The sequence below is a fragment of the Amblyraja radiata genome, chromosome 13 (assembly GCF_010909765.2).
Source record: "Amblyraja radiata isolate CabotCenter1 chromosome 13, sAmbRad1.1.pri, whole genome shotgun sequence".
Taxonomy (NCBI): Eukaryota; Metazoa; Chordata; class Chondrichthyes; order Rajiformes; family Rajidae; genus Amblyraja; species Amblyraja radiata.
In genome coordinates this window covers 51,878,674-51,904,670 of record NC_045968.1, presented here as the reverse complement: position 1 = coordinate 51,904,670, position 25,997 = coordinate 51,878,674, and the positions used below count along the sequence as shown (strand labels likewise).

Below are 25,997 nucleotides of genomic sequence, written 5' to 3'. Positions count from 1 at the left end.
ATACAACAGATAATTACTCCGACAGAACATACCAGATTCTTAGCAGCCTTAGGACACCAAACTCATGAAGCACTGGCTAATGTGATCGCTGATGGTAGAGCACTTGCCAATCCTCTTCAGAAGCCTATAGATATATCAAAAATTCTGGATGTGAGACCGAAAAAGGGAGAGGGAGCAGATTAATTCTTGGAAAGATTTTCTGAATTATACATGGATCAATCAGGGGATCTGAATTTCAGGAATGGGGTAAATTCTCATCAGGACTGTGCAATCTTACTGAACTGCCTTCCAACTAATGTGGCTGAATTGGTTAAAACTATTAATATGGACTGGTCGGAAAATCGTTCCAGTCAGATGGCCAGAGCGGTAAGATACCACTGGAAAGATGTCAAAAAGCGGAAGGTCAGCCTGCAGTAAAAACAAAAACAGAGTACGTGGTTAAAAAGGTGGCGCCAAACTCTGACTCAGGATCATGGAGTCCTCAAATGTTAGCAAGGAATGGAATGGGAGAAATTAGAGTTCCAGAGTATTTAGATCATTATTACAACAATGCGCAGTCTTAATGGGACCAAGTGGTAGAAGACACCAAATAACGGGACCAGATCAGTGCTATACTTGTGGAGGGGCAGGTCACTGGAGTAGGGAGTGCCCAACCAGAGGAAGGAATGGAAGAGGGGGTCACCGAAGAGATTTCCAAGATCAGAGGGATCGAAGAGATTTCAGAGATCAATGAGATCAGAGTGAGCAGAGAGGGAACTGGCAGGAAAATCAGGAACAGAGAAGACCAATATCCGTCTCTCACAATAACCCCTTTTCACGTCTATGAGTGGCAAATTTAGTGGTGACTGGATGCAAATCTTACGAAGAACCTGTGCTGTCATTACAAGTAGAAGGAAAAATCTGTACCTTCTTGGTGGACACAGGAGCATCTATGTCATCACTCCAGACAATTTACAATCTCCCTGAATCATAAGATGTCCAGAGCCTGTCTGGTTTTCAAGGACAAGTCTGCCAGTATCCCATCTCTGAGCCAGTTGAGGTGGTGTAGAGAGGGAAAGCAATAAAGAATAGCTTTGTGATAACAACTGGATTGGATTGCAATTTAATGGCCAGAGAATTGCTCTGCGCATTTCAATTAAAGATCGAGTGCGGCGATGGTGGGATAGTAGTGACCCCCTGGGCTCCCGAAAGGCAGTGTTATTCGATAGTGACCCCCCCCAATGGTGGTCCTTCGATCTGGATGAAGAGCCTCCACTCCATAATACATTGGCTTACGACAGGAGTGGTAAGAATAAAGAGATGGAAGCCTTCTTTAAACCGTATGATGGAAAGGGCTGGGAAATCAGATTTTTGGCACTAGTTGAAGGAAAAGAGGACGCTGAGGTACCAGTGAAACTATGGAAAGGAACTGCATGGGTCGCTCCTCACATTACAAGTAAATTATCTGGCGAATGCGAAAGATCTAGGAGCAATGGTGAAAAGGGCAATTATCATGGCAGACCCGAATAAATACGAAGAGCAAAATTTGTCTAACCAGTATGTTCTTAAGTTTCACCAGGCCCCAAGGACAGTTTTTACCCACCTATGTCAGCATCTGGGGAGTGAGGTATGCGAGTATGTGGACCCTCAAGTTTGGGCAGAAGACACAGCTCAGGTAGGATGCGTGAACATCAATCCCATCCAAGTAGCTCTCCAGAAAGGGGTAACACTGCCTTCGATACAACAGTATCCATTAAAACCACAAGCCATTAACAGACAAATTAATTTGGGGACTGCGAGAACAAAACATCTTGGTAAAATGTCAATCAATCTGCAATACACCAATCCTCGCCGTTCTGAAACCAGGGAAGAAAGGCCAGTACAGATTGATTAACTCAGTTGTAGATCGATTAACTCAGTTGTAGAACCGCTCCATACGCTAGTGCCAAACCCTGCTCACATCTTAGCACTGATACCAGTTGAAGCCAAAATCTTCTCGATAGTCGACCTGCAGCACGCATTCTTTTCCTTGCCTCTCCATAAGAACAGCAAATGTTTGTTTGCTTTCACACATAGGGGCCAGCAATACACCTGGACCAGATTGCCTCAGGAATTCATCAATTCGCCTACTTTGTTTTCCAAGTGTCTACAAGAACAATTGAGTACTTTAAATTTTAGAAGAAGATCTACTTTAGTGCAGTATGTTGATGATTTATTAGTGGCCAGCAGAGATGAACCAAGCAACCGTGAAGATACTGCACAATTATTAAATCAATAGGCTAATCTGGGAAATGTTGTCTCCCAGTCAAAAGTACTGATGGCCCAGGAGAGAGTAACATTTTTAGGAGTCATCATTTCAGCAACAGAAAGGAGTCTAGAAAAAAGCAGACTCGAACCAATTTATTAATTCCCGATTCCTAACGAAGCAAAACAAATGAGGCAATGACTTGGTATGGTCAATTATTGTAGACCTTGGATCCCTAATATAGCCTTGGAAACGAAAGAGCTGACACCCTATACAAGCAAAGAGGGTGAATTTCAATTAACTAGGAAAGCACAAGAGGCCTTTGAGAACTTGAAGAAATCGCTGATGCAGGCCCCAGCATTGGGAAGACCATTGTACAACAGACCCTTCCAGCTTTACTGCACTATTTTATCTGAATGTGCAACCTCAGTTCTGACACCAAAGCATGGGGATAGGCATAGACCAGTTGCCTATTACTCTTCTAAATTAGACCCAGTAGCAAAGAGACACCACCCACTCTATACCCAAATTCTAACGGCCATATATAACAGTTTACAGTCTGCTGCAAATTTGACCCGACAACAGGAAATTGTAGTGTATAGCTCACATTCAGTAGAAGCATTGTTGGGACAATTACAGACGCAGCACCTAACAATGGCTCGCCAGAATAAATTTACCTATTAAATAATCCGAATCTTCAATTTAGGCTTTGTACATTAATTAACCCAGTGTCTTTTCTTGTCTCACCCCCAGAAGAGCAGTCAGAAACAGGCCATGACTGTTTATTTATCATTGAGGAGGAGTCATCTGTGAGGGAGGACTTGAGAGACGCACCCATAGAGGACCCTGATATAACATTGTACGTAGATGGAAGTGCATCTATTGGACCGTGGGGTGAAAAATTGTCTGGGTATGCAATTGTTAATCAGAATGGGGAAATTATAGAAGCAGCTGCCTTTGAGTCACCTTATTCAGCACAACAGGCTGAATTATTTGCTTTAATTAGGGCTTGTATTATGGGGAAAAATTTGAAAGTAAATATTTACACAGATTCTCGGTACGCATTTGGAGTAGTGCATGATTTCAGACAATTATAGGAAAATAGAAGATTTCTTACCTCAGCAGGGACTCAAATATCAAGCAAACAATGGTGACAGATTTATTGAAGGCCCTGATGCTGCCCTGACAAATTTCTGTTATAAAATGTAGTGCGCACACTAGAGGACAGACCCCAATAGATATTGGAAATGGTAATGCTGACTTGGCAGCTAAAGAAATATCCCGGGAAGGTAAGATGGTAGTGCCAAAGATGATGAGGCAGACTAAAGGTTTAATTAAATAACAGGTCCCCCTCGGAGAAGCTGATGCCAACCATCCAAGAGATTGTTCAGTTGCAGGAGAAGGCTATTGAAAGGGATAACGTACGATGGAAGCAACTTGGGTATACACTGGATTGTATGACAGGACTTTGGACCACACCAGCAGGGCAGACTTGTATGACAGATTCACTAGGATTATGGGTTATAGAGTGCATTCACTATGCAACTCATTGCTGTGCAAGAGCAGAGGAGACACTTTTGGCTACTTGGTGGCATCCAAGGTTACAAACATTAGCTCAAAAAGTAAGTAGCAGTTGCCTAGTCTGTCAGAAGTATAATCCAGGAAAAGGAGTATTTTTATTTCAGATTGTCAGCATCTGCGGCTTGCCGATGACCAATGACCATGGTTAGGCCGGACTCGCTTCCAATCCCCCATTCAAGAACAAGGGCTCTTGATGTGAAGAGGGAAATTTTTCAATGTCTCAAACGGACCCTATTGGTCTGTTTGAGACATTGCAGATGGATTATATTGAATTGGAACGGTGCCAAGGTTATAGATATGTAATTGTCATAGTCGATGCATTCAGCCGGTGGATCGAAGCCTATCCAACCCTTGATAATAAAGCGGCTACTGTTGTCAAGGTGTTACTGAAAGAAATTGACCCTAGATTCGGCATCCCTATTCGACTTAGTTCAGATAATGGTCCACACTTTATTGGGCAGATTAATAAAAAGTTTTTTGAACAGTTGGGCATCCAGCAGCAATTACACTGTGCTTATCGACCGCAGGCTGCTGGACTTGTAGAAAGGGCAAATCAGACCCAAATTGGCTAAATTGAAGGCGGAGACTGGAATTGGTTGGATTAAATTACTTCCCATAGCTTTATTTCAGATGTGAGTCATGCCTGCAGGGAAATCTAGATTGAGCACAGCTGAAATTGTTCATGGTAGACTCTTAAGAACACCTTGGAACCAGAATGCAATGAAAGTTATACATTTCCATCATATGACTGCAGAAATGACCGACTACATTCAGGCTTTGACTCGAGCGTTGAAAGAATCACACTGTAGAGTAAGAGCAGCATATAGTGCGTTGCCTTTGTTGACAGCTTCGACTAAAGTGGAGCCTGGTGACTATGTCCTTGTAAAGAACTGGGTAAGGAAAGGGTTGGAGGTTCGCTGGGAAGGACCTTACCAGGTGCTCCAAACGACCCCAATAGCAGTGAAAGTAGAGGGCAAGAATGTATGCGTGCATCTCCACCACTGCATGAGTATCAGTGGGGTTGTAAGCTGTTAGCTTGCTTTATTCCAGATTCTCTTAGAAACTTCATACTCTGGATGAGTCAGCAACAGATGAACTTAAAAGGATGGATGGAGGGATTTACGCCCATGAAAACTCGGGAGGCGAAGACTCCTCAGACGGAAATCATGAAGCTACGCCCATGTAAACTCAGGAAGCTTCATGAAATTCTGGGAAACCACATCATCATCTTCTAGTTAGAATATCTGTTATAGTATTCTTTATTGTGTTTTGGTTATCATTAATGATGAGAGTTATCATAAATGATAAAATGGAGGAATGTTAATATTGGCTAAATTAAAGAGGTCGCAAAACGGAGGATCTCTGTATTTGCAAGGCTTGCTTGGCCTCTTTCTGTGAAAGTTGCAAGCTGGGAGTCAAGGCACCAAAGAGTCTGGACCTGAGATGGAAGTTGAGGATAAGGTGAGGCCCAGACATCCTTCCTTTGTTAATATGTATGAGGGTTTTTGCAGAAGAGCTGACCAGGTCTGCAAATGTATGGTTAGGATTGGTTATAGAGGGGGGTGTAAAAAGATATTGTTAATTATGCTGCAGAGTGTTTGTGCTGCTATTTGATGATTGGTTAAAGTGTGAAGCCTTGTTCAAATGGTTTATACAACCGGGGAAAATGTTTCTTTACTTTAGTTAACTAATAATAATAATAATACATTTTATTTATGGGCGCCTTTCAAGAGTCTCAAGGATACCTTACAAAAATTGAGCATGTATAGGAAAAACATGTAAGGGGAATGAAATAAATAGTAGAGACATGACTAGTACACAAAGTAAAGACAGAATTCAATACAAAACACAGCATGAGGCAATTAATGCACAGATGAAAAGGGACGGGGACGTGGGGCTAAGGATAGGCAGAGGTGAAGAGATGGGTCTTGAGGCGGGACTGGAAGATGGGGAGGGACACGGAATTGCGGATCAGTTGGGGGAGGGAGTTCCAGAGCCTGGGAGCTGCCCTGGAGAAGGCTCTGTCCCCAAAACTGCGGAGGTTGGACTTGTGGATGGAGAGGAGACCGGCTGATGTGGATCTGAGGGACCGTGAGGGTTGGTAGGGGGAGAGGAGGTCAATGAGATATGTGGGGGCCAGATGGTGGAGGGCTTTGTAGGTGAGGACCAGGATTTTGTAGGTGATCCGGTGGGAGATGGGAAGCCAGTGAAGTTTTTTGAGGACTGGAGTGATGTGATGCCAGGATTTGGTGTGGGTGATGAGTCGGGCGGCTGCGTTCTGGACCAGTGGAGTCGGTTGATGTAGGTGGAGCTGATGCCAAGGAGAAGTGAGTTGCAATAGTCCAGTCGGGAGGAGATGAAGGCATGGATGAGTCTTTCAGCAGCAGGCGGAGTGAGAGAGGGTCTGAGTTTGGCGATGTTGCGGAGATGAAAGAAGGAGGTTTTAATGACATGGCGGATGTGAGGCTCAAGGGAGAGGGTGGAATCAAAGATCACGCCAAGGTTGCGGGCCTGGGGAGATGGGGAGACAGTGGTGCCGTCGATGGTGAGAGTGGGGTTATTGATTTTGCTGAGTGTGGCTTTGGAGCCTATGAGGAGGAATTCTGTCTTATCGCTGTTGAGTTTGAGGAAATTATGTTGCATCCAGGTTTTTATAGCTGACAAACAGGAGTTGATATGGGAGAGGGGGGGGTTGTGGGGGGATTTGGTGCCAAGGTAAATCTGGGTGTCATCAGCGTAACAGTGGAAGTCCAGATTGAAGTGGCGGAGTATCTGACCAAGGGGGAGGATGTAGATGATGAAGAGGAGGGGGCCGAGTACGGAGCCTTGGGGAACGCCTTGAGTGACTGCGGCTGTAGCAGAGGTGTGGTTGTGGAGAGAGATGAAGTGGGATCTGTTGGAAAGGTAGGAACGGAGCCAGCTGAGTGCAGAGCCTTCAATGCCGAGGTCCTTGAGTCTGGTGAGCAGGATGTTATGGTTCACTGTATCGAAGGCTGCGCTCAGGTCGAGGAGGATGAGGATGTTGAGGGAACCAGTGTCAGCAGAGGTGAGGAGGTCGTTGAGGACTTTGAGGAGAGCAGTTTCTGTGCTATGGAGGGGGCGAAAGCCAGATTGGAGGGGTTCAAGTAGGTTATACGCAAGGAGGTGGGAATGAAGTTGCGACGCAACGATACGCTCCAGGATTTTTGAAAGGAAGGGGAGGTTTGAGATTGGGCGGTAGTTAATGAGAGAGGAGGGATCAAGACCAGGTTTCTTTAGGATTGGTGTAACGGCAGCAGTTTTGAAAGCGGAGGGGACAATTCCTTGGGACAATGAGGAGTTGAAGAGATTAGTGAGGTAGGGGCAGAGAACGGGGAGGCAGGACTTCAACAGGGGAGTGGGGAGAGGGTCGAGGGAGCAGGTGGTGGGTTTGGAAGAGCTGATGAGTTTGGAGATTTCAATAGGGGTGACCAGGTCAAACTGGGAGAGGAAGCAGTGTGGAGGAGGGGTAAGGAGGTCAGTGGAGATGTTGAAAGGAGGGGCCGTGGTAGGTGGTGGAGTAGATGCTGGGGAGTCGGGTACAGGGGATAAAGATTGATAGATGGTGCTGATTTTATCAGCGAAAAAGTGGAGGAATGAGTTGCAGAGATCCGGAGTAGAGGTAGGGAGAGTGTTGGCTCGAGGCTTGAGGAGGTTGCCCACTGTGGAGAAGAGGGTTCTGTGGTTTAGGCAGGGATCGGTGAATATGGAGGAGAGGTAGGCAGATTTTGCAGCAATGAGGGCATCTTTGTAATCAGTGAGGTGGAGTTTGTAAGCTTCAAGGTGGACTGTGAGAGATGATTTCTTTATTAGTCGTTCGAGTTGGCGACCAGTCTGTTTCAGTTTACGAAGTGCAGGTGTGTACCAGGGTGAGGATGTGTTGAAAGTTACGGTTCTTGTTTTGAGGGGGGCCAGAGTGTTGAGGGAGGTAGACAAGGTGGAGTTGAGATGGTTTGTGAGATCATCAGGTGAGATGGGGGTTGAGTCCAGTGGGAGAGTGGTGGAGAGCAGGTCAGAGAGATGGAGGGGATCAATGGATTTTAGATTCCGGAAGGTGATTTCTCGGAGGAAGCGGGGGCGAGGTGTCGGAGAAGGGATGGTGAACCGTATAAGCTTATGATCAGAGAGGGGGAAGAGGCAAGGATGGAGGTCGAGTACCGGTTGATTTATGGAGCAGACCAGATCAAGGATGTGACCTTTGTCATGGGTGGGAAAGGTGACGTGCTGAGAGAGAGAGAAGTTGTCCAGTAAAAAGGCGAATTCAGATGCGAGCTTGCAGGTGGGGGAGTCCATGTGAATATTTAAGTCACCAAGTAGCAGCAGACGTGAGGAGAGGGATGAGGCAAGTGTGAGGAGTTCAGTGAAGTCAGATAGGAAGGAGGGGTTTGGTTTAGGTGGCCGGTAAATGAGGATGACTGTCATGGAGGAAACTGTCTTCCTTCTAGAAGCTTCTGTGGGAACATTGTAATGGGGTACTTTGTAATTGGGTTAGGGAACTGTCAATAACTGAAAATATGATCGATATGTGTGATTGGCTTGTAGAGGCTGCCCCCCCCCCATTTAATTTTGCACCACGGGTCCGATGCCCTACAAAAGAGTGAACCCCACATGGATCGGAGTCGGTCTTCTGGAGGTGCACTTGGGATCGTGTGACCTGCTGGAGGTGCCTGCTCGCATGAGGCTGAAGGGCTTGGACGAATAGAGACAAGGATCGGATCCACGCTGGTTAGGTATTGTACAGGGAGTTTGTTTGTGTTTGGGAAGAATAAAGAATAGTTGATCCAGTGCTTGACTCAGTGTTTTACTGAACTAGACTAGGGGGAGGTAAGAGTAGGAGAATAATTACACTACCAGCACATAATGCAGCTTTGTATAGGAACTATTCGTTCAAGATCACAAGAAAGAGAGTAGTGGACGCAGCCCAGTCCATCACACAAAACTATCAATTCCATCTACACTTCAAGCTGCCTCAGGAGAGCTGCCAACATAATCAAGGGCCACTTGCATCCCAGTCTTTCCAGAAGATACAGAAGTTTGAAAGCATGTACCATAAGATTCAGGAACAGCTACTTCCCTGCTTTTGAGCAGACCTTTCAGAATCCACTGATGTAGTCCCAATTTCCCCATCTACCTTCCACTTTTTAAATCTGCACCTTCTCTAAACACTATATTCGCAACTTTATTTCCTTTCTCTTAGCACTACCACTTGCCTGGATAGCACACAAAACTGTTTTTCACTGTAATTGGGTACACGTGACAACGTTGAACCAACACCAATAATATGTTATTGCATGACCATAAGCATCCCATTGCAAATGCTTCAAGTAGCAATGACTCTTTTTAGCCTCAAAACACACTAAATCACGCGTGTTCTGAGACTCTTCAGCTGTGGAATGACCTCGCCTTCAGTTATCTCTTTCAATCCTTCCACCAGCAAAACCCCTTGAGCGGTTGGCTCAACGTCTATCTCTTTGATGTTCACATTCTTGACTCCATACGGTTGCCATGTGTGCAGGACCAAAATAATTCCTGCTCATTAAAATTGTTCGAGCAGTCCCACTTTATTGTTTTAAATTAATTATCACATCATCACTTTGAAGTCACTTTCGCCTTGGCAATGAAATGGATGTAATTAAATATATACATCATCCTTTGACATTGTGAAAAATAAATTCCATCTTTTCTAGTCCTAAAGCTTTATCTAGTCTGTGCCATGTTTGACCATTGCATCCTCTATAAGCACCGGGTGGCACCACTAGCTGTAGCTGCCTCGCCAACAGTCTGTCTGTCCTTTCTGCTTTTTGTTATTTTTAGTATGTGTTAAAAGTATGTTTTAGTGTTACTTGGTTTGTTTTATGCGGGGGGTGGGTTTGGGGGAAACTTTTTTTCAATCTCTTACCTCGACTGAGATGCGATTTTTTTTTCCATATCGTCTTTCCGTCTCCACTGCGGCCTAACATCGTGGAGTTGGCTGCTTTTTCTGGAGACCGATAGGCGCTCCAAGCCGCGGGAGTCTGTGGGACTTTAACATCGCGGAGCTTGCGATCCCTTTGCCGGGGATCAAAGCTCCAACTGCGGGGCCTATGGACTTTAACATCGTGAAGCTTGCGGTCTCTGGTAAGAAGAGGCCGATTCGGGAGTTCCATGCCGCGGAGAGAGTTTCAATCGCCCCAACGCGGGAGTTTCGATCATCCTGACGGGGGCTTTGAGCGTCGGCTGCGGGGGCTTTGCTCGCCCCGATTGCGGATGGTTTGACTGCCCCGACCGCGGTAGAACAAAGAGGAAGAAGCATGAACTTTATTGCCTTCCATCTCAGTGAGGAATGTGGAATCCACTGTGATGGATGTTTATGTTAACTTTTATGTGGTTGTGTGTCTTGTTGCTTTTCACTTAGTGTGGCTGTGTGGTAACTCAAATTCCACTGTACCTTAACTGGTACATGTGACAATAAACTGAGCTTGAAACCTTGAAATGGTTCTCCACTGATATACAGGGGGATGATTCTATATTCACCTGGTTGAATTCTCATCTCTCCGATCTTAGTGGAGGATCACCAACAACGGCTTCTCATCCCCTCCTTCAAATTACTGCTGGCAGATCCCTGGAGTCCATTTTGGCACAGCGCCACTTTTCCAAAAACAAGCTGTCCTCAGCAACATAATTCAGAAACATGGTTTCAGTGTCTATGTGTAAGCTAGTAACATTTAGCTGTCCTGATACCACTTTCTACCCTAACCCTTAATTTGCTTTTTAAATTTGGCAGATCGATAGCACGGCATCCTGGACTGTACGAACAGAAATTTTCTCCAACTATACGTCAGGTAAACTGAAGCAGTTGGATTAAATCCTTTTCACGAATACCATACCTTACCAAAGATTCAATCCCTTCCCTGGTAGACGGCTACTTCCATGCAGTTCTGGCAACCCCTGTTTTTAATCTGAGAAATCCTGAGATCATTTGAATCTAAGTTTGTGTAGTGACACAGGCAGCAATCTACATAATTATCAATATTCAATCATTATCTTTATAATTTGATTTGTCATAGTGATACAGCGTGGAAACAACCCCTTCGGCCCAACTTGCCCACACCAACCAACATGTCCCAGCCACACTCATCCCTGTGGGCCTGTGTTTGGCCCATATCCCCCTAAACCTGTCCTATCCATGTCCCTGTCTATATGTTTCTTAAACATTGCGATAATCCCCGCCTCAACTATCTTTTCTGGCAGCTTGCTCTATTCCATGGCTTCTGATTTAGCAATACTTTATTTTAATATTTTCATCCTCGCTTTCCAATTGCCTCTTAATTTCCTCTCGCCCTAAAACTCTGAGATATCTAAATGGTGGCCGACTAGGAAAAGGGGAGATGCAGCGAGACCTGGGTGTCATGGTACACCAGTGATTGAAAGTAGGCATGCAGGTGCAGCAGGCAGTGAAGAAAGCGAATGGTATGTTAGCTTTCATAGCAAAAGGATTTGAGTATAGGAACAGGGAGGTTCTACTGCAGTTGTACAGGGTCTTGGTGAGACCACACCTGGAGTATTGCGTACAGTTTTGGTCTCCAAATCTGAGGAAGGACATTATTGCCATAGAGGGAGTGCAGAGAAGGTTCACCAGACTGATTCCTGGGATGTCAGGACTGTCTTATGAAGAAAGACTGGATAGACTTGGTTTATACTCTCTAGAATTTAGGAGATTGAGAGGGGATCTTATAGAAACTTATAAAATTCTTAAGGGGTTGGACAGGCTAGATGCAGGAAGATTTCTCCCGATGTTGGGGAAGTCCAGGACAAGGGGTCACAGCTTAAGGATAAGGGGGAAATCCTTTAAAACCGAGATGAGAAGAACTTTTTTCACACAGAGAGTGGTGAATCTCTGGAACTCTCTGCCACAGAGGGTAGTCGAGGCCAGTTCATTGGCTATATTTAAGAGGGAGTTAGATGTGGCCCTTGTGGCTAAGGGGATCAGAGGGTATGGAGAGAAGGCAGGTACGGGATACTGAGTTGGATGATCAGCCATGATCATATTGAATGGCGGTGCAGGCTCGAAGGGCCGAATGGCCTACTCCTGCACCTAATTTCTATGTTTTATGTTTCTATATATGTTTCATCAATGTGGCCTCTTTTGTACTGCTGAATTCAGAAAGTCCAACAATGTCAAACATTCCTTCATCTGACAAGGTTCTAAGCTCGGGAATTCTCCCTCTAAACATCTCTGGCTCTCTTTACTTAAAGTCTACTGCTTTGGACAACTTTTTGGCCATCTGCTTATTGGCTTGGCATTGATTTTTGATTTCCTGGCATGTCCTGGCATAAAATGGTAGAAGACGCTGTTAATTCTCCTGCAACTACTGCACATATTTAGTGTGTGCAGGCTGCAAAATGCATACATATTAAACCCCATAGCTCTCATTTAATTGATCACAAGGTTTTTTTGTGAATAGTTCAACAAGTCACAGTTAAATAAATAGGGGTTAGCTAACTACAGATGAGAGGTAAAAGGGACATAATTATTTATAGACTCGAAACATCAGACATTGGTACGAGTCAAGCAGCTAAAGCAGAAATATCGGGTTATATTTCAGATCAATGACATTTTGCTAGATCTGACAAACGATTTAGCAACCTGCAACACTGATCTGTTATTAAATATTCAATAAATGCTATTTGATCTGTTGCAATATTTCCTGCTCCAAATTGATGGGATCTTACCCAGGCAGCATGGCATATAGTTGTGTTGGATATTTGTCAACTCTGGGTGCAAGCATTAAGGTTATGTTCCTTAACTGTAAACAAGACAATAAAATAGCATTGCAGCAAACACAGTGGAGACTGCAATACTGTCCACATTTATGCATGTTGATTAGTACAGGGGTCAGGGGTTATGGGGAAAAGGCAGGAGTATGGGGTTAGGAGGGAGAGATAGATCAGCCATGATTGAATGGTGGAGTAGACTAGATAGGCCGAATAGCCTAATTCTGCTCTTATCACTTATGAACATATGCACCTAATTTTTAATGGAATTAATGAAATTTGCTGACATGAACACATGCCTGTTGCTTAGGGAAGTTAGGTCTTCAGGACCCAGTCCCCTACATTTGAAATTACCAATCTCAATTTGCAAAGGGTATTTACTGTCCGTGTACGGTACTATCAATCAACAACACACCTGCCATTCAAGCAGAGAAATTCAGCATTGACTAAAGAGCATGGTTTTGCCCAGGTTTATACATTCCAACCATCGTGAACTATCTTGAACCAAAACCAATACTATTATACGGCACATGCTGAATTCAATTAGCAAATCGGTATTATACTACTTACTATTTTAATTTTTTCTGTTGGAGTAAAACAGTCCATTTTCCCAGTGGAACTCTCAAAAGAGATTCTTTGCAGACTCTGAGAAGTTTTAATTGCTGTAATCCCAGGGTTTGCATTGCTATTGTTGGATGAAAAGTTAGTTTTGTATTCAGGGTGTTGGACCATTGGCCTCACCGTTGCCGTGGTCACAGATCTTTTGGAACACAGTTCATCCACACACTCGGCCTCCTTGAAAAATTTCTCATATTTGTCCAAGTAAGGAGGTCTCTCTGGAAGCAAATAGTAATGTGTGCTGCTCACCTTCTTGCCATCCTTTACTATTGGCAAGATGCAGGGTCCCTTGGAAACATCCTTTCCTTGTGCCTGAATAACTTTGGGTGAAGCATATTTTGGATCGGAGGCAAAACTCTGAGTGGTGGGCATTAACTTGCTGGGAGATGTTGAGAGGTATGCACCGACAGTCAATGTTGCCATTGAAGCTGCACTTGTCCTTTGTTGTGGGGAACTAACTGGAATTGCCATTGGACTTGGAGTTCTTGAGGATGGCTGGGACAATGGATCCCTGGGAGGAATCTGTGGAGGCTTATCCTCTTCACCTCCAGATGCAGGTGATAACTCACCAGACCAACGGCCTAGCTCATTTCTCCTCAAAGGCCGTGGAGGAATGGGAATCCGTGGTGGGATCTGAGGTTTATCATCGGAAGTAGTTGGAGATGCACTTGCTGACAGGGAGATGGGACTCGGTGAGGAGGCTGGAGTTGAAATAATAGGGACGTTAAGTCTTTTCATGCATTCTTGTTGCAGTTCCTCAAATATTTCAGCGGACTGAGAAAAGGTGGTCTGCTTCATCTGCCTTGGTGGAAGGAACAAATTATCCTCCACTTTGGGCTTTCCTTTGCCATCCGAGTCATGTACAAACGCATAATTAGTTTCTCCTGATTCTTGATTTCTTGCCAACTGAGGAGTTCCGTACTTTGATCGCTCTTCAATTAATCCGCTATCTAGACTATTAATTGATGAGACTTCAAAATCATCTTCATCTTGAGCAACATCATCATAGGCTGGGGGTGGAGGCAAGGGTTTGGAATCCCAGTCAACGATTGGAACTGGATATAGAGGTCTCGGCAAAGTTCTGGTTGGACTCTGCGGCGGTGTCCTGTCCAGCAGAGAGTACGACTCCAACACTAATTTGGCCAGTGTAGGAATCGTGTTCTCCAATACAGGAGATGGAGTGTGACTTGTTTGATCATCTCCAAAGTCAATCAGAGCCACCTCATTATGACCCGAATATCTGCTCCAGTCCGATGGCTTGTCACCCAACTTTGTGGCGGAAACACGAGCAGCAGGTTTGTTGAGTTTTAAAGACTTTGCTGGGCCGTGTTTCTTCAGGCTGAGTTTCTTTAGTGGTAGAGAGCCTGCAGATTCCTCCTCAATCACAGGGTCATAGACAGGCTCTGAAATATATGCACAAAGAAGATTAGTCATCTCAAAATGTGAAAAAAAATGTTTGAATATTTACTCCATTCCTTTACGGCACCAATCAAGCTATTATTTGAATTAGTTACTTCTGTTAAAAATTAACACAGGCAAATTAATCATAATGTGTAAAAGATAACAATGGTTCACCGTCACAAGAAAAATAATTGCATGTAAAGATCCACCTAGCCCAAGTCATCTGTGACACGAGTCTGTTGGTTCTGACAAAACTATTTCATTCCCCTGCTCTCTTTCCACAGCCTTTCATCTTCCTTTAAATATAAAATTATTCCTTTTAATCATTGCATCGGTTTCTGCCCTCACGTTGTAAAAAGTACTTAATGTTGAAACTTGTCAACTATTTTAAAATCATTTTCATCGAGAACTCACACATAAATGCATTTCCCTATCCTGTACAACCCTTCCTAATTTTATAAAACTATGAAATAATTTGTTTCAATGAAAAGAGTTTCAATATCTCCTCAACTATCATTGGTTTCCTGTCTTTTGTGACTTTCCTGCATCCGTTAAAGATGCTGTTGCTCTCTCTCCCTTTAGTGTTCTATACTTTAATATCTTACCGTTACATTTGTACTTCTATCATTTCTCTGGCCAACTCACAAATTTGTCCATGTCCTCCTAAAGTTAAATCATGAAATCCATTCTCTATTAACATCTTGATTTGATGTGTTGCTTTTGTTTGTAGATGCACAGAATTCTGAGATACATTACTGAAGGAAATGATGAATATTATTTCTGGCAAATGAAATGGTCCTTACTTTGAATGCTTTTTCTGCACTGGTGATTTTGGGATGTTTTACAGACAACCAATAACTTTTAAAATCTTTTAGTAGCATCACTGAATGACAAAATAAAAACAAATACCCTTGAAGCAGTGAAAAATATATTTGGTTCCAGACTAGATTCTGCTATTCACTATGCCAAGTTAGATTTTGATTTGATGGGTGTGCAATTTTGAGGTGACGTCTGATCTCATCATCGGTGAACAACTATTCTATCAATCATGTGATACCTCAACACGGCACCTTCTGGCTGGAAGGCAGACTATAAATCTCCCAGATACAAAATTAAAGATCAATATTACTTTACCTCCTGCAGCAGTGAAAATTATCATCTGCAAGATTGAATAAACAACAACAATTATGAAATTTAGCGTGCCTGTATGGAAAAATAAAATAATAATGTACTACTCTATGGCCTTGTTCCAGAAAGTTGAGGAGCTGAAATAGAAAGTAGCAGCATCTAGAACCAGAACATAACACGAATGACAAGAAATGTACCTCTTGGAAGTGAACTTTTTACATTTATTTGGCCTAATGTATTCAAAAATAGTTATTAATAAAACAAATGTTAATGTATCCTTTTAAATACATAGTACATTAATAAAATACAGTAAACCCTCGTTATAACAGACCATGGGGTGCAGGGGGGATGGTGCCAGTTATTGCCGATTGTCTGTTATAACCAAGTTGGGGCTTTCCCCCCCCCCCCTTTACATCACTGCCCGGGTGGCAGGTCAGAATCCTGGAGCCCTGTCACTGAGGCCCCCCTCCGCACACGGAGCGTAGTGGCACAAGATGTCCCCCTGCACCACATTGTCCAGCGCGGCAATAATCGCCACCCACATTCAGAGATTGAGAGCAAAATGGGAGGTCTGGGTTGTTGGGTGAGGAAACCCAGTCATGCTCTAAGTGAGATTCCCATGACCAGCTGCCCACCTGAAGTTCAGGGTGAAAGGACTTCGATCTTTAATGTTATTTTTTACAGCAAAAAAATTATTTTTGTACTGCAAGCTGAAAATACTAAAGGCTGTGTGTTACATTGTTTAATAAATCCATCTAAGCGAATGCTTGTTAATTTCAATGCCTGGTCTATTTCAAAAGCCTCCATCGAGCAACTCACAGCCTGTGTTCTTCAAGGAACAGTGCATTAAAAACCAAAATCCGTTATAAAGAGGTCCATAATCTCAAATTTCACTCTACCTTAATTGGTACATGTGACAATTAAATTGAATCTTGAATAATAAGGGTTTACTGTACATGAAAATCTTGCATTTGCTGTTCCATAAAGTCAAGCCACTGATGAGCAAATGTCTTTATTCCCATTTGACCTGGTCTGTGTCTTAACACAAAGGACCAAATACCGCCTGAAAGTTGGTATACAGCAGAATGCAAAAAGAATCGACTACTATGGCTATTGTAAAAAATAAGAAGTGACCGGTGAATGGCATGTTGTCAATTACTAGTGACTACCAGATAAATCATCAGTTTTATTTTGTTTTTCTTTAATGATTACATACACACACACACACACATACTCAAACCATGCAGGAAATAACAGAGAAATCGGTGTAAAAAATTGGTGAGACACAAAGGTTCTTGTACTACATGGGATTACAAATCCACAATAGAAACACAGAAATGGATCAAAACTAAAACGTTTTAATGCTGGAGGTGACAGCGCAAGTATTACTTTTGGTAAAATGTTGAAAGTATAAGAAGCATAATTTATGTAGAAATATTGTTCTTGTTTTTAGGATAAAAACAAACCCTGAAAATCTGAAATAAAAACAGTAAATGCTGGGAACACATCGCATTCGTTGGAAGGCGAAACAGTGTTAACATTCTTTGGCAAAACCTTTCTTCAAACTGAAACATTAACTTTGTTTCTCTTTCACAGATGCTGCCTGACCTGCTGTGTGTTCCCAGCATTTTCCACAGCTGTTTTTTTAGTTTGTTCCCCTACTTGAAACAGCTACTGTTTTGCACTGCAACCTACCTACTGCTCAAGAACATGTAAAGACTCTATTCAGTTTTGTGAAAACTGCTGTAACTGATTATTGGAAACTCAATTCCATCAATCATGCATTTTGTTACGGTTCTACCAGAGTGTTCTGCCATAACGTTGCAAATGGTTTCATTTTTGGAGCTGTAGCACATACTATACGAACCTATAAATAAAGATTATGACCCGGATATTCGTGACGGTAACATCTTCAACTATGAAAGATGTGGAAAAAGAAATGCATCCCTCACTTCATCAAATGCAGGTGAACTTGTCACTTTAGAGTAGAACTGCCAAATTAAGGGCAATTTTATATTGTCATTGTCCTCACACTCAATTCATATCTCTTGCAGGTAACAAATAGATGAGACTTGGTTCTCAGCAGATCAGGCCAAACATCAGTGTTGAGTGCCAAGATATCTTGACCATGACCCACGGAAAAATACACTTTATATTTTAGCTGCCTGATCAACGTAGGTCAACTTTACCTCAATGGAAGCTGCGTGTTGCATTGGATGCTCTCTTCATCCATCTCTATTAGGGCAATTATAATGAAGAAATTACTTTTCAGATCCTCAAGATGTCCCAAAACATTTCATTGTCAATAAATTATTTTTGAAATGTAAACAGGGCAGAGAATTTGTAGATGAGGTCACATAAATAAGAAATGGGATAGATGGTCAGTTAATAATTTGGTATCCATAGTTAAGAATGTTAGAAATAAAAGCTGGAGTGAGAGAGACATCTTGTCAAGTCCACTCAGTAAATCAAAAAATCATGGTGTTCACCACCTCATACTCACTTCGTTACCCTGTGTATATTTCCCCTGACATCCAAAAATATACTGATCTCAGCCTTAAATGTCTTCAACCAATACGTATGGCATTGACCTGGACGTCAGAATTGCAATAGTCCTTTTTTAAACCGTGTGCAATTCCACTACAGTTGGGTAGGATTTCTGCCAGGGTGTACACAACTTTGGTTCAGCTTTGACAATTTACAATTCCTTGCTGAAGTGTGCCATTCTATATTACGTGAATCTTAAAGGGTGGCATGAAGTCATAGCTCCCTGATGTCCCTGAAGAAAGAGCACCGTTATTGGGCAGAGCTGGCTCAAGTAATATTCAATAACAAAAAGAGCTATGTCAGTAACCGCAATGCTCCTCTGTGGCTATGTTGTATTTATGATTCAGAAATACGTGCTGCTTGCAACACTTCCAGTGGCAGAACTGCAACTAATTGTACTACACACAATTGTTGAACAGTTCGTGGCTGTCCCCTCCAGAAACAAACCAAGTACAGGAAATCAAAATCCCAAACTTTTCTGGTTTCTCAGATTTGTGTGACAAACAAAAATCACTTAAAACAAAAAATGTGTCAACCAAGTGATAGTAAACAACCATGAGGGCAAAACAGAAATGAGAAAGGGGTTATTAATAAAGTATGGAAGGTCTTCACAGTATTGTTTAATCTCAATAAGGCCCTAACATGTTCCTCAAAATGATGGCCAAATACTGTTCAAAGCCCTTTGGAAGTTTAAAATGAATGTCAATGAACTATGGCAGAATGCGCATGAAAGAGACACATTCTACTTTAGTAATCTGTCCAATTTAAATTTATAAGGTAAAGCAATGTTTAGATTATGATCAAGTTTCATTTGATGATAATTGGGCAGAACAGCATTTAGACCAGAGTCCTCCGATCTCAGTTCTGTGCCAAACCCCGTCACACAACAAACCCCATGCCTCCAGACTGATGGTACATCAGAAAATACCTTTAAAGAGAGGGGCTAACATGGAACAGAGAGGGCAGGAACATCCCTTAAACTGCAGAAAATGCCGCAACTTACTCTTGCCGTAGATTGTTGGCTGAGGAGGACGTGGAGGAGGCTCCTCTGCAAGTGTTAAGAGAGAGCACGGAAAGAAAAGGCCATGGTCATTAGCACAATCACACCAAACTGCACCAGCAGACAACTTGCAAAACACATATCTCAACCTGTAATGAACCACCTGGGCAGGCATTTTTAGAGAAGGAATGAACAGTTAGCTGCAGTGTATTCCATCTTCCTAGCTGAGAAGCTAAATGTTCAGATTTATGCTCAGTGTACTTTCATCTTTATAAAATGTGCTTGCTCCAACTGATTGGAGCTGATACTGCTCCAAGTACTGATTATTCAGACTTGGAGCAGGAAAACATTTCTTAGAAAGCACAGATACGTGACTGACTCTGATTCTGTAGCTTTCAGTCAGAAACTGGGATAAAGGAACATGGAGCACAAGGACACCAATAACTTTCTAGGAATCCAACAGAACCAAATTGTTTTAACACGGCATAATTAAAAGAAAGCGGTGCTAGTTACGTGCCACTGAAATGCTGCTAAATTCCCAGAATAATCTGCATCCTTGAGTACTAACAGAGGTAGCCATGGATATAATGAATGCAATGTTGGCAGATTCCAAAATTATATGGATTTTGAAATAGTCCGTGCAGGGGGGAGAATGTGAAATCTAATCCAATTTTTTTTTCAAACGAGGGAGAACGAACAGGAATCGTCAGAGTGTATGTCATGAGGAGAGAAAACACTGAACTGTATTATAAAGGAACTAATAACAGGACATGTAGAAAATATCAAAAGGATTAAGACAATGTCAACATTAATTTATGAAAGAGAAATAGAATTTTTAAGGATGAATAGATAATGGAGAACAAATAGAAGTTATATAATTGGATTTTCAGCCAGCCATGGGAGATTAGTGTGAAAGTAAATGGTGTTTGAGCCAATTAAAATTGGTTCACTTACAGTATGCAGAGAGTAGAAATAAATGGGACTTCCTCAGTGTGGCAGGCAGTGACTATAGAGGCTTAGTTTAGTTTAATTTAGAGATACAGCACGGAAACAGGCCCTTCAGCCCACCGAGTCCGCAGCGACCAGCGATCCCCGCACACTAGCGCTATCCTGCACGCACTGGGGACAATTAACATTTATACCAAGCCTATTAACCTACAAACCTAACATCTTTGGAGTGTGGGAGAAAACCGGAGCACTCCAGACAAAATCCACACAGGTCACGGGGAGAACGTACAAACTCCTTACAGGCAGCACCCTTAGTAGTCAGGATCGAACCCGGGTCCCTGGCGCTGTAAGGCAGCAACTCTACCGCTGCGCCAGTGTGCCACCCCTTGGAACGACATTGATCAGTGTTTGGATCCCAGGTATTCACAATATAGATGGACGATATGGGCAAGGGAACCAAATTTAATATTTCTCAGGTTGATGAAAGAAATCTTAGGATTATGCGTCATCAGGGGGTTAACTCCTGATAACAAATAGGTTTAATGCCAATTTAGATACTGTAAGTAGGCAAATTCTTGGCAAATTCTGTATAACTTGAGTAGATGTGAATTTATTTAGATTTGTGTGGAAAAAAAGCAAAGACAATATTATTTAAATAGGACAATAATCTTGATGCCCTTCTACATTATTTACTAAAAGTAAACAAGCAGGAGAAGCAAGCAGTTCAGGTGGCTAAATGGTATGTTGACAGGTTTGGAGAAGCCAAAATGTTTTGCCACAGGTTTACAGGCATCTGGAATACTGTATACAATTGTGGTCCCTCTAATATAAAAATCAGATTTGCTGCTGTAAAGAGGATGTGGCGAAGGATCACCAAATGGATTCCGGGAATGGCAGGCTTGTGGTACAAGGAGAGATTGGGTGATTCGGTCTACATTAACTTTCATTTAAAGAATAAAAAGGGAATTAAATTAAACATACAAATTTCTGACAGGGCTAGACACGCTGGATGAGATCTTGCTCCTGGTTAGAGGGTCTAGAATAAGAGGGGCACAATTTCAGGATCTGGTGAGAGGCATATAGGACTGAGACTTTCTACACTCATGGAATGGTGAACGTGTGGAATTCTCTCCCTCAGAAGGCAGTCAATGCCAAGTTGCTGAATATAATTAAGGAGATCGCTAGATTTCTAGACACAAGGTGTGTGCAGTGATACGGGGAGAGCACAGGAATATGGTATGAAGATAGAACATTACATTGTGGAGCAGGCTACAAGGACTGAATGGTGTTCACCTGCTTCTAAAAACCCCGCCCACATACACAACACACAAAGAGAGAGAGGGAATATAATAGTTCTGAAAAACATCTACTAAACCCTTTTATAGCACAAGTACAGGCGGCACAGTGGCGCAGCGGTAGAGTTGCTGCCTTTGCCAGAGACCCGGGTTCGATTCCGACTATGGATCCTGTCTGTATGGAGTTTGTATGTTCTCCCCGTGACCACATGGGTTTTTTTAAGATCTTCGGTTTCCTCCCACACTCCAAAGACGTACAGGTTTGTAGGTTAATTGGCTTGGTATAAATGTACATTGTCTCCAGTGTGTGTAGGACAGTGTTAGTGTGCGGGGATCACTAGTCGCTGCTGACTCGGTGAGCCGAAGGGCCTGTTTCCGCGCTGTATCTCTAGCCTTATAAAAGGGAACAAAGTTGCAGCCTCCACCAAGGGGCAATAAAAGCTGGAAAACATTTAGGTTTCTCTATTCCATACCTCTCAGAATCAAGGTTAATATAGCATTTTTGCCACCTTAACTGTTTGCATTTGCTTGTTAGCTTTTGAATGATCAAGATGGCTTTGTACATCAACATTTCCTATTTAAATAATATTGCGCCTTTCCTACGAAAATAACCAAATTCACATTTATCCAAGTTGCACAGCATTTGCCTAGAATTTGCCTACTCGTGGAATTTGTCAAAATGGCCTGGAAACCTCTTTGTAACAAAGTATTTACTAGTGAATGCCACAACAGTTCAAAAAGCTTAATCATCATCTAGGCAGATGAGTGAGAGAGAGAGACATTGTATATAAACACACTGGCTTCATGGAATGGGAACCTGATCCCAACCTCAGATAACATCAACTTTCCAAGCAACAATGACAATATCTCTATTTTTATTCAAAGCACAAGAAATACCTCTGAAATATGTTTTTATATATCAAGAGTCAGCAAAATCCCAAATGTGCAACTGCTTCCTTTTATGTCATTAAAATCAAATGTGAGGTCAGTGGAAGTTGAAACAATCAAACATTTCAGGTGGAAATAAATAATGATCGGTTGACCTAAAACTTGACCTAAAGCTAGCCACGGTCCAATATGACTTACTATCTCCATTAAGCATGTTCATTACAAACATGATGCGGTTCAGATGCCCATCCAGGGCACAGGGCATATGACCACCTGACAACATAGTGTCTACATTTTAATACAGCAACCCTTGCAAAAATCTAAGGTGGCTGTGTTTCTTTTGTCAAACTCATTGCCTCTCCATCCCAGAGAATTCCTAATTTTGCCTCATCTCCTCAGATTTATGTACTTTTCATGCAGCGTGTTATCTGAGTTGGATACACCAACTCAAGAGTGCTGCCTGCCCCGAAGAAAGTGCCTGTACAGCACCATGATACTGCAAGGCCTTGATCAGGCCTGACCTCAGCCGACCCAGGATTCAATGCTGTTCATTCCTGACCAGAAGCTGATACACAGTCGATCTTGCCAAACTGCAAATGGGTTGTCAGGCTTTAACCGAATTGGCACGAAAAAATAAACTTACATGTCTAATAGGACAGAGCAGGAGAATAGACTGATTGGGTGCTCTAGTAAGGATTTATATGGAATCAATAGGGCAACTGGCTGTACAGGGGACTTTCGATAACCTTATGCCCTTTTCACTTCCTAGGTTTAACCATTCGGGTAAATCTTTTAGATCTTTGTAGATTTCTGGAATACAAGCCTGAAGTCTTCATTCCAGAAGTGTCAGCAATAGATAAAACAAACTTTCTGATCCTGTAGAATACAAAAGCAGAAACATCTTTGGTTCCATTTCAGCACATAGCAAGAACCATAATTTCAAACTACATCCTGAAGAGCTTCTAATATTAAATACGTTGTAAAACTGTACAGACCTAAGGATCCCAGCTATAAATGTCTATTATGCATGACGGCATAGCTGATAGTCACATTTGAGTTTTGTGGTATTCTTGACAATTGTAACAAAGAAATCAAAATTTACACGAAAGGAAAACATTAACTTATTTTTCCCCTTTATTTCTTACTCTTTGATCTTCCTGGCAGCTGTGTTGGCCTGGTCAGTTTCATATCCAGTCCAAGTACATCTGGTGGATCCATGGGATTGCCCAGGTACAATCTATGAGGTTAAAAAAGAGTCCATACAATATTGAGCTAATCAAAATAATTTATCAATAAGTTACAGTGCAACAAGTTCCCAAACAAGAAGTGCACATCTGCAATGGTCCAGATATTAAATGAAAACTTGATCCAATTATAATAGCACAGAGAGGTTATTGACATGAACTCCAAGTATCCACATAATAGAGGAAGTCAGCAACCTGTGATTGCAGTATTAAAACAATTACCCCAATATGTTTTGCAGTATTTATTTAGCTGGGACACATTTCCAAAATGTAACTGGTCAACTGGTCACTATAAAAAAATTGTTTCCTCAACTTGATACAGTAAGGACTTTAGACTTTAGAGATACAGCGTAGAAACAGGCCCTTTGGCCCACGCCGACCAGCGATCACCCCGTACACTACCACATTGAGAACAATTTACAATTTTTACTACAGCCAAATGACCCACAAACCTGTGCGTCTTTGGAGTGTGGGAGGAAACCGGAGTACCCGGAGAAACCTCATGTAGTTCACAGGGAGAATGTACAAACTCCGTACAGAACTTAGGTCAGGATTGAACCCGGGTCTCTGCCGCTGTAAGGCAGCAACTCTGCCACTGTGCCTCCCGGAAACACATAAAGCGATGCAAAAATTATGCAAAAAGGCAAGGATTATGCAAGACTGAAGGCCACAATGATCCCGGTATTGAATAAACAGAAACGTGTAGCAAAACTTTCAGAAACAGTGGGGTTTGTAAAATTTGAAATTGATTAATTTATAATGTACTTAAAGTCTGTGTTAAATGAGGGTTAACACAGGGTTGTTGGGCAGATAAGCCAATCAATCAATAATTTCAAAATCTGCATCCTGAGAAAGGTGCGCGATAGTTCTGTGTATTCCATCAAATGGAAAGGCCAAACACAACATGGAGGGACACAAAGTGCTAGAGCAACTCAGCAGATCAGGCAGCATCTCTGGAGAACATAGTCAGGTGTTGTTTCCCTTCTTCAGCCTGATTGTGGGGGGGGGGGGGGGGGGGGGGCAAAGACGAAAGTTGGAAGAGAAGAGGGGCATCACAAAGCATGGAAATAATAGGTGGTCACAGGCGAGGGGGGCTTTTGATAGACAGATGGTTGGAACAAAGGCCAGAGACAGAAGCAGAAGGTGTGAGATAAGACTGAAGAGCAAATTGTGAAGCCAAAGGAAGGAATGTGGCAGGAGGGGTGGGGTGAGATATAAACGGTAGGAGTTAGGAAGGTCGGAAGCACAGGTGAGGGGGATGGGAAGTGTGAGGGACACAGGGGGGAGAGGTGTTAGTTAGAGGTTAATTAAAATTGGAGAATTCAATGGTCATACCATTGGGTTGTATGCTATCCAAGCAGAATATGAGTTGCTGTTCCTCCAGTTTGTGTGTGACCTCACTCTAGCAATGGAGGAGGCCCAAGATAGAAAGATCAGAATGGGAAGGGGAGTTAAAATGATAACCAGGAGATCCAGGAGGTCCTGGCAGACCGAGCTCAGATGTTCGGTGGAATGGTCGTCACGTTTACGCTTGGTCTCGCCGATGTATAGGAGGCCACATCGGGAACCCCAGATTACTGTAGATGAGGTTAGCGGATGCTGCCTGAGCTGCTGAGTTACTGCAGCAACTTATGTTCCTTTGTGTATCAGCCAGCGTCTGCAGTTCCTTGTTTCTAAAACACCACATGGAGCTGTTCTGTCGGCACAATCAGTTAGTTTTGTTTCATCTGTATTTACAAGTTTCACCAGCAGGATATGGAACTAAAGTACAGGTTGCCCTCACCCTTCCCCTACCTACCTCTAGTAACAGGGTGTGGGGCGAGTGGGGTTGTATTCCTAGAAAGCAGCCCTTAGTCTCATTTTACACAAGGCGTGTCATCTGTGCATGCAACAAGAACGCGAGTTGAAATGAAAAAATATTTACTTATTTTTCACCTAAGTTTTGCAAGAGCAAATTTTATTTAGTATCTCAAATATTTGGATAGTGGATTAATTTCCAAAAATGCACTTAACAAGAAAAACTTCAAAAAGATCAAAAATGCATAGATGTACTGGTTTGGTTTAGTTTAGAGATACAGCACGGAAGCAAGCCCTTCGGCCCACCGTGTCCTTACCGGCCATCAAATTCCTGTTCACACTACTTTTATGTTATCCCACTTTCTCATCCCACTCTAAACATTAAGCGCAGCTTTACAATGGCCAATTACTATACAAACCTGCATGCCTTTGGGATGCGAGAGTAAACCGGAGCATCTGGGAGGAAACCATCATGATCACAGAAAAAAACGTGTAAACTCCACACAGACAGCACCCGAGGTCAGGATCAAACTCGGGTCTCTGGCACTGTGAGA

General features: G+C 42.7%; 1 protein-coding gene across 10 annotated transcripts in view; it reads right to left on the bottom strand.

Annotated features, from left to right (window-relative positions):
• The window catches only part of tnk2 (tyrosine kinase non receptor 2), a 152,536-nt gene that overhangs the window by 20,100 nt on the left and 106,439 nt on the right, over positions 1-25,997 (bottom strand). For 7 of the 10 annotated variants that reach the window (XM_033032081.1, XM_033032087.1, XM_033032085.1 and 4 more), the window contains 3 exons: positions 23,548-23,639; positions 19,200-19,319; positions 13,148-14,598 (listed from right to left, as the gene is read on the bottom strand). In XM_033032081.1, the coding sequence (XP_032887972.1) occupies positions 13,148-14,598; positions 19,200-19,319; positions 23,548-23,639 (1,663 nt within the window). The remainder of the gene's footprint in view (positions 1-13,147; positions 14,599-19,199; positions 19,320-23,547; positions 23,640-25,997) is intronic. The other 3 variants (XM_033032089.1, XM_033032086.1, XM_033032083.1) reach the window with 2 other exon arrangements.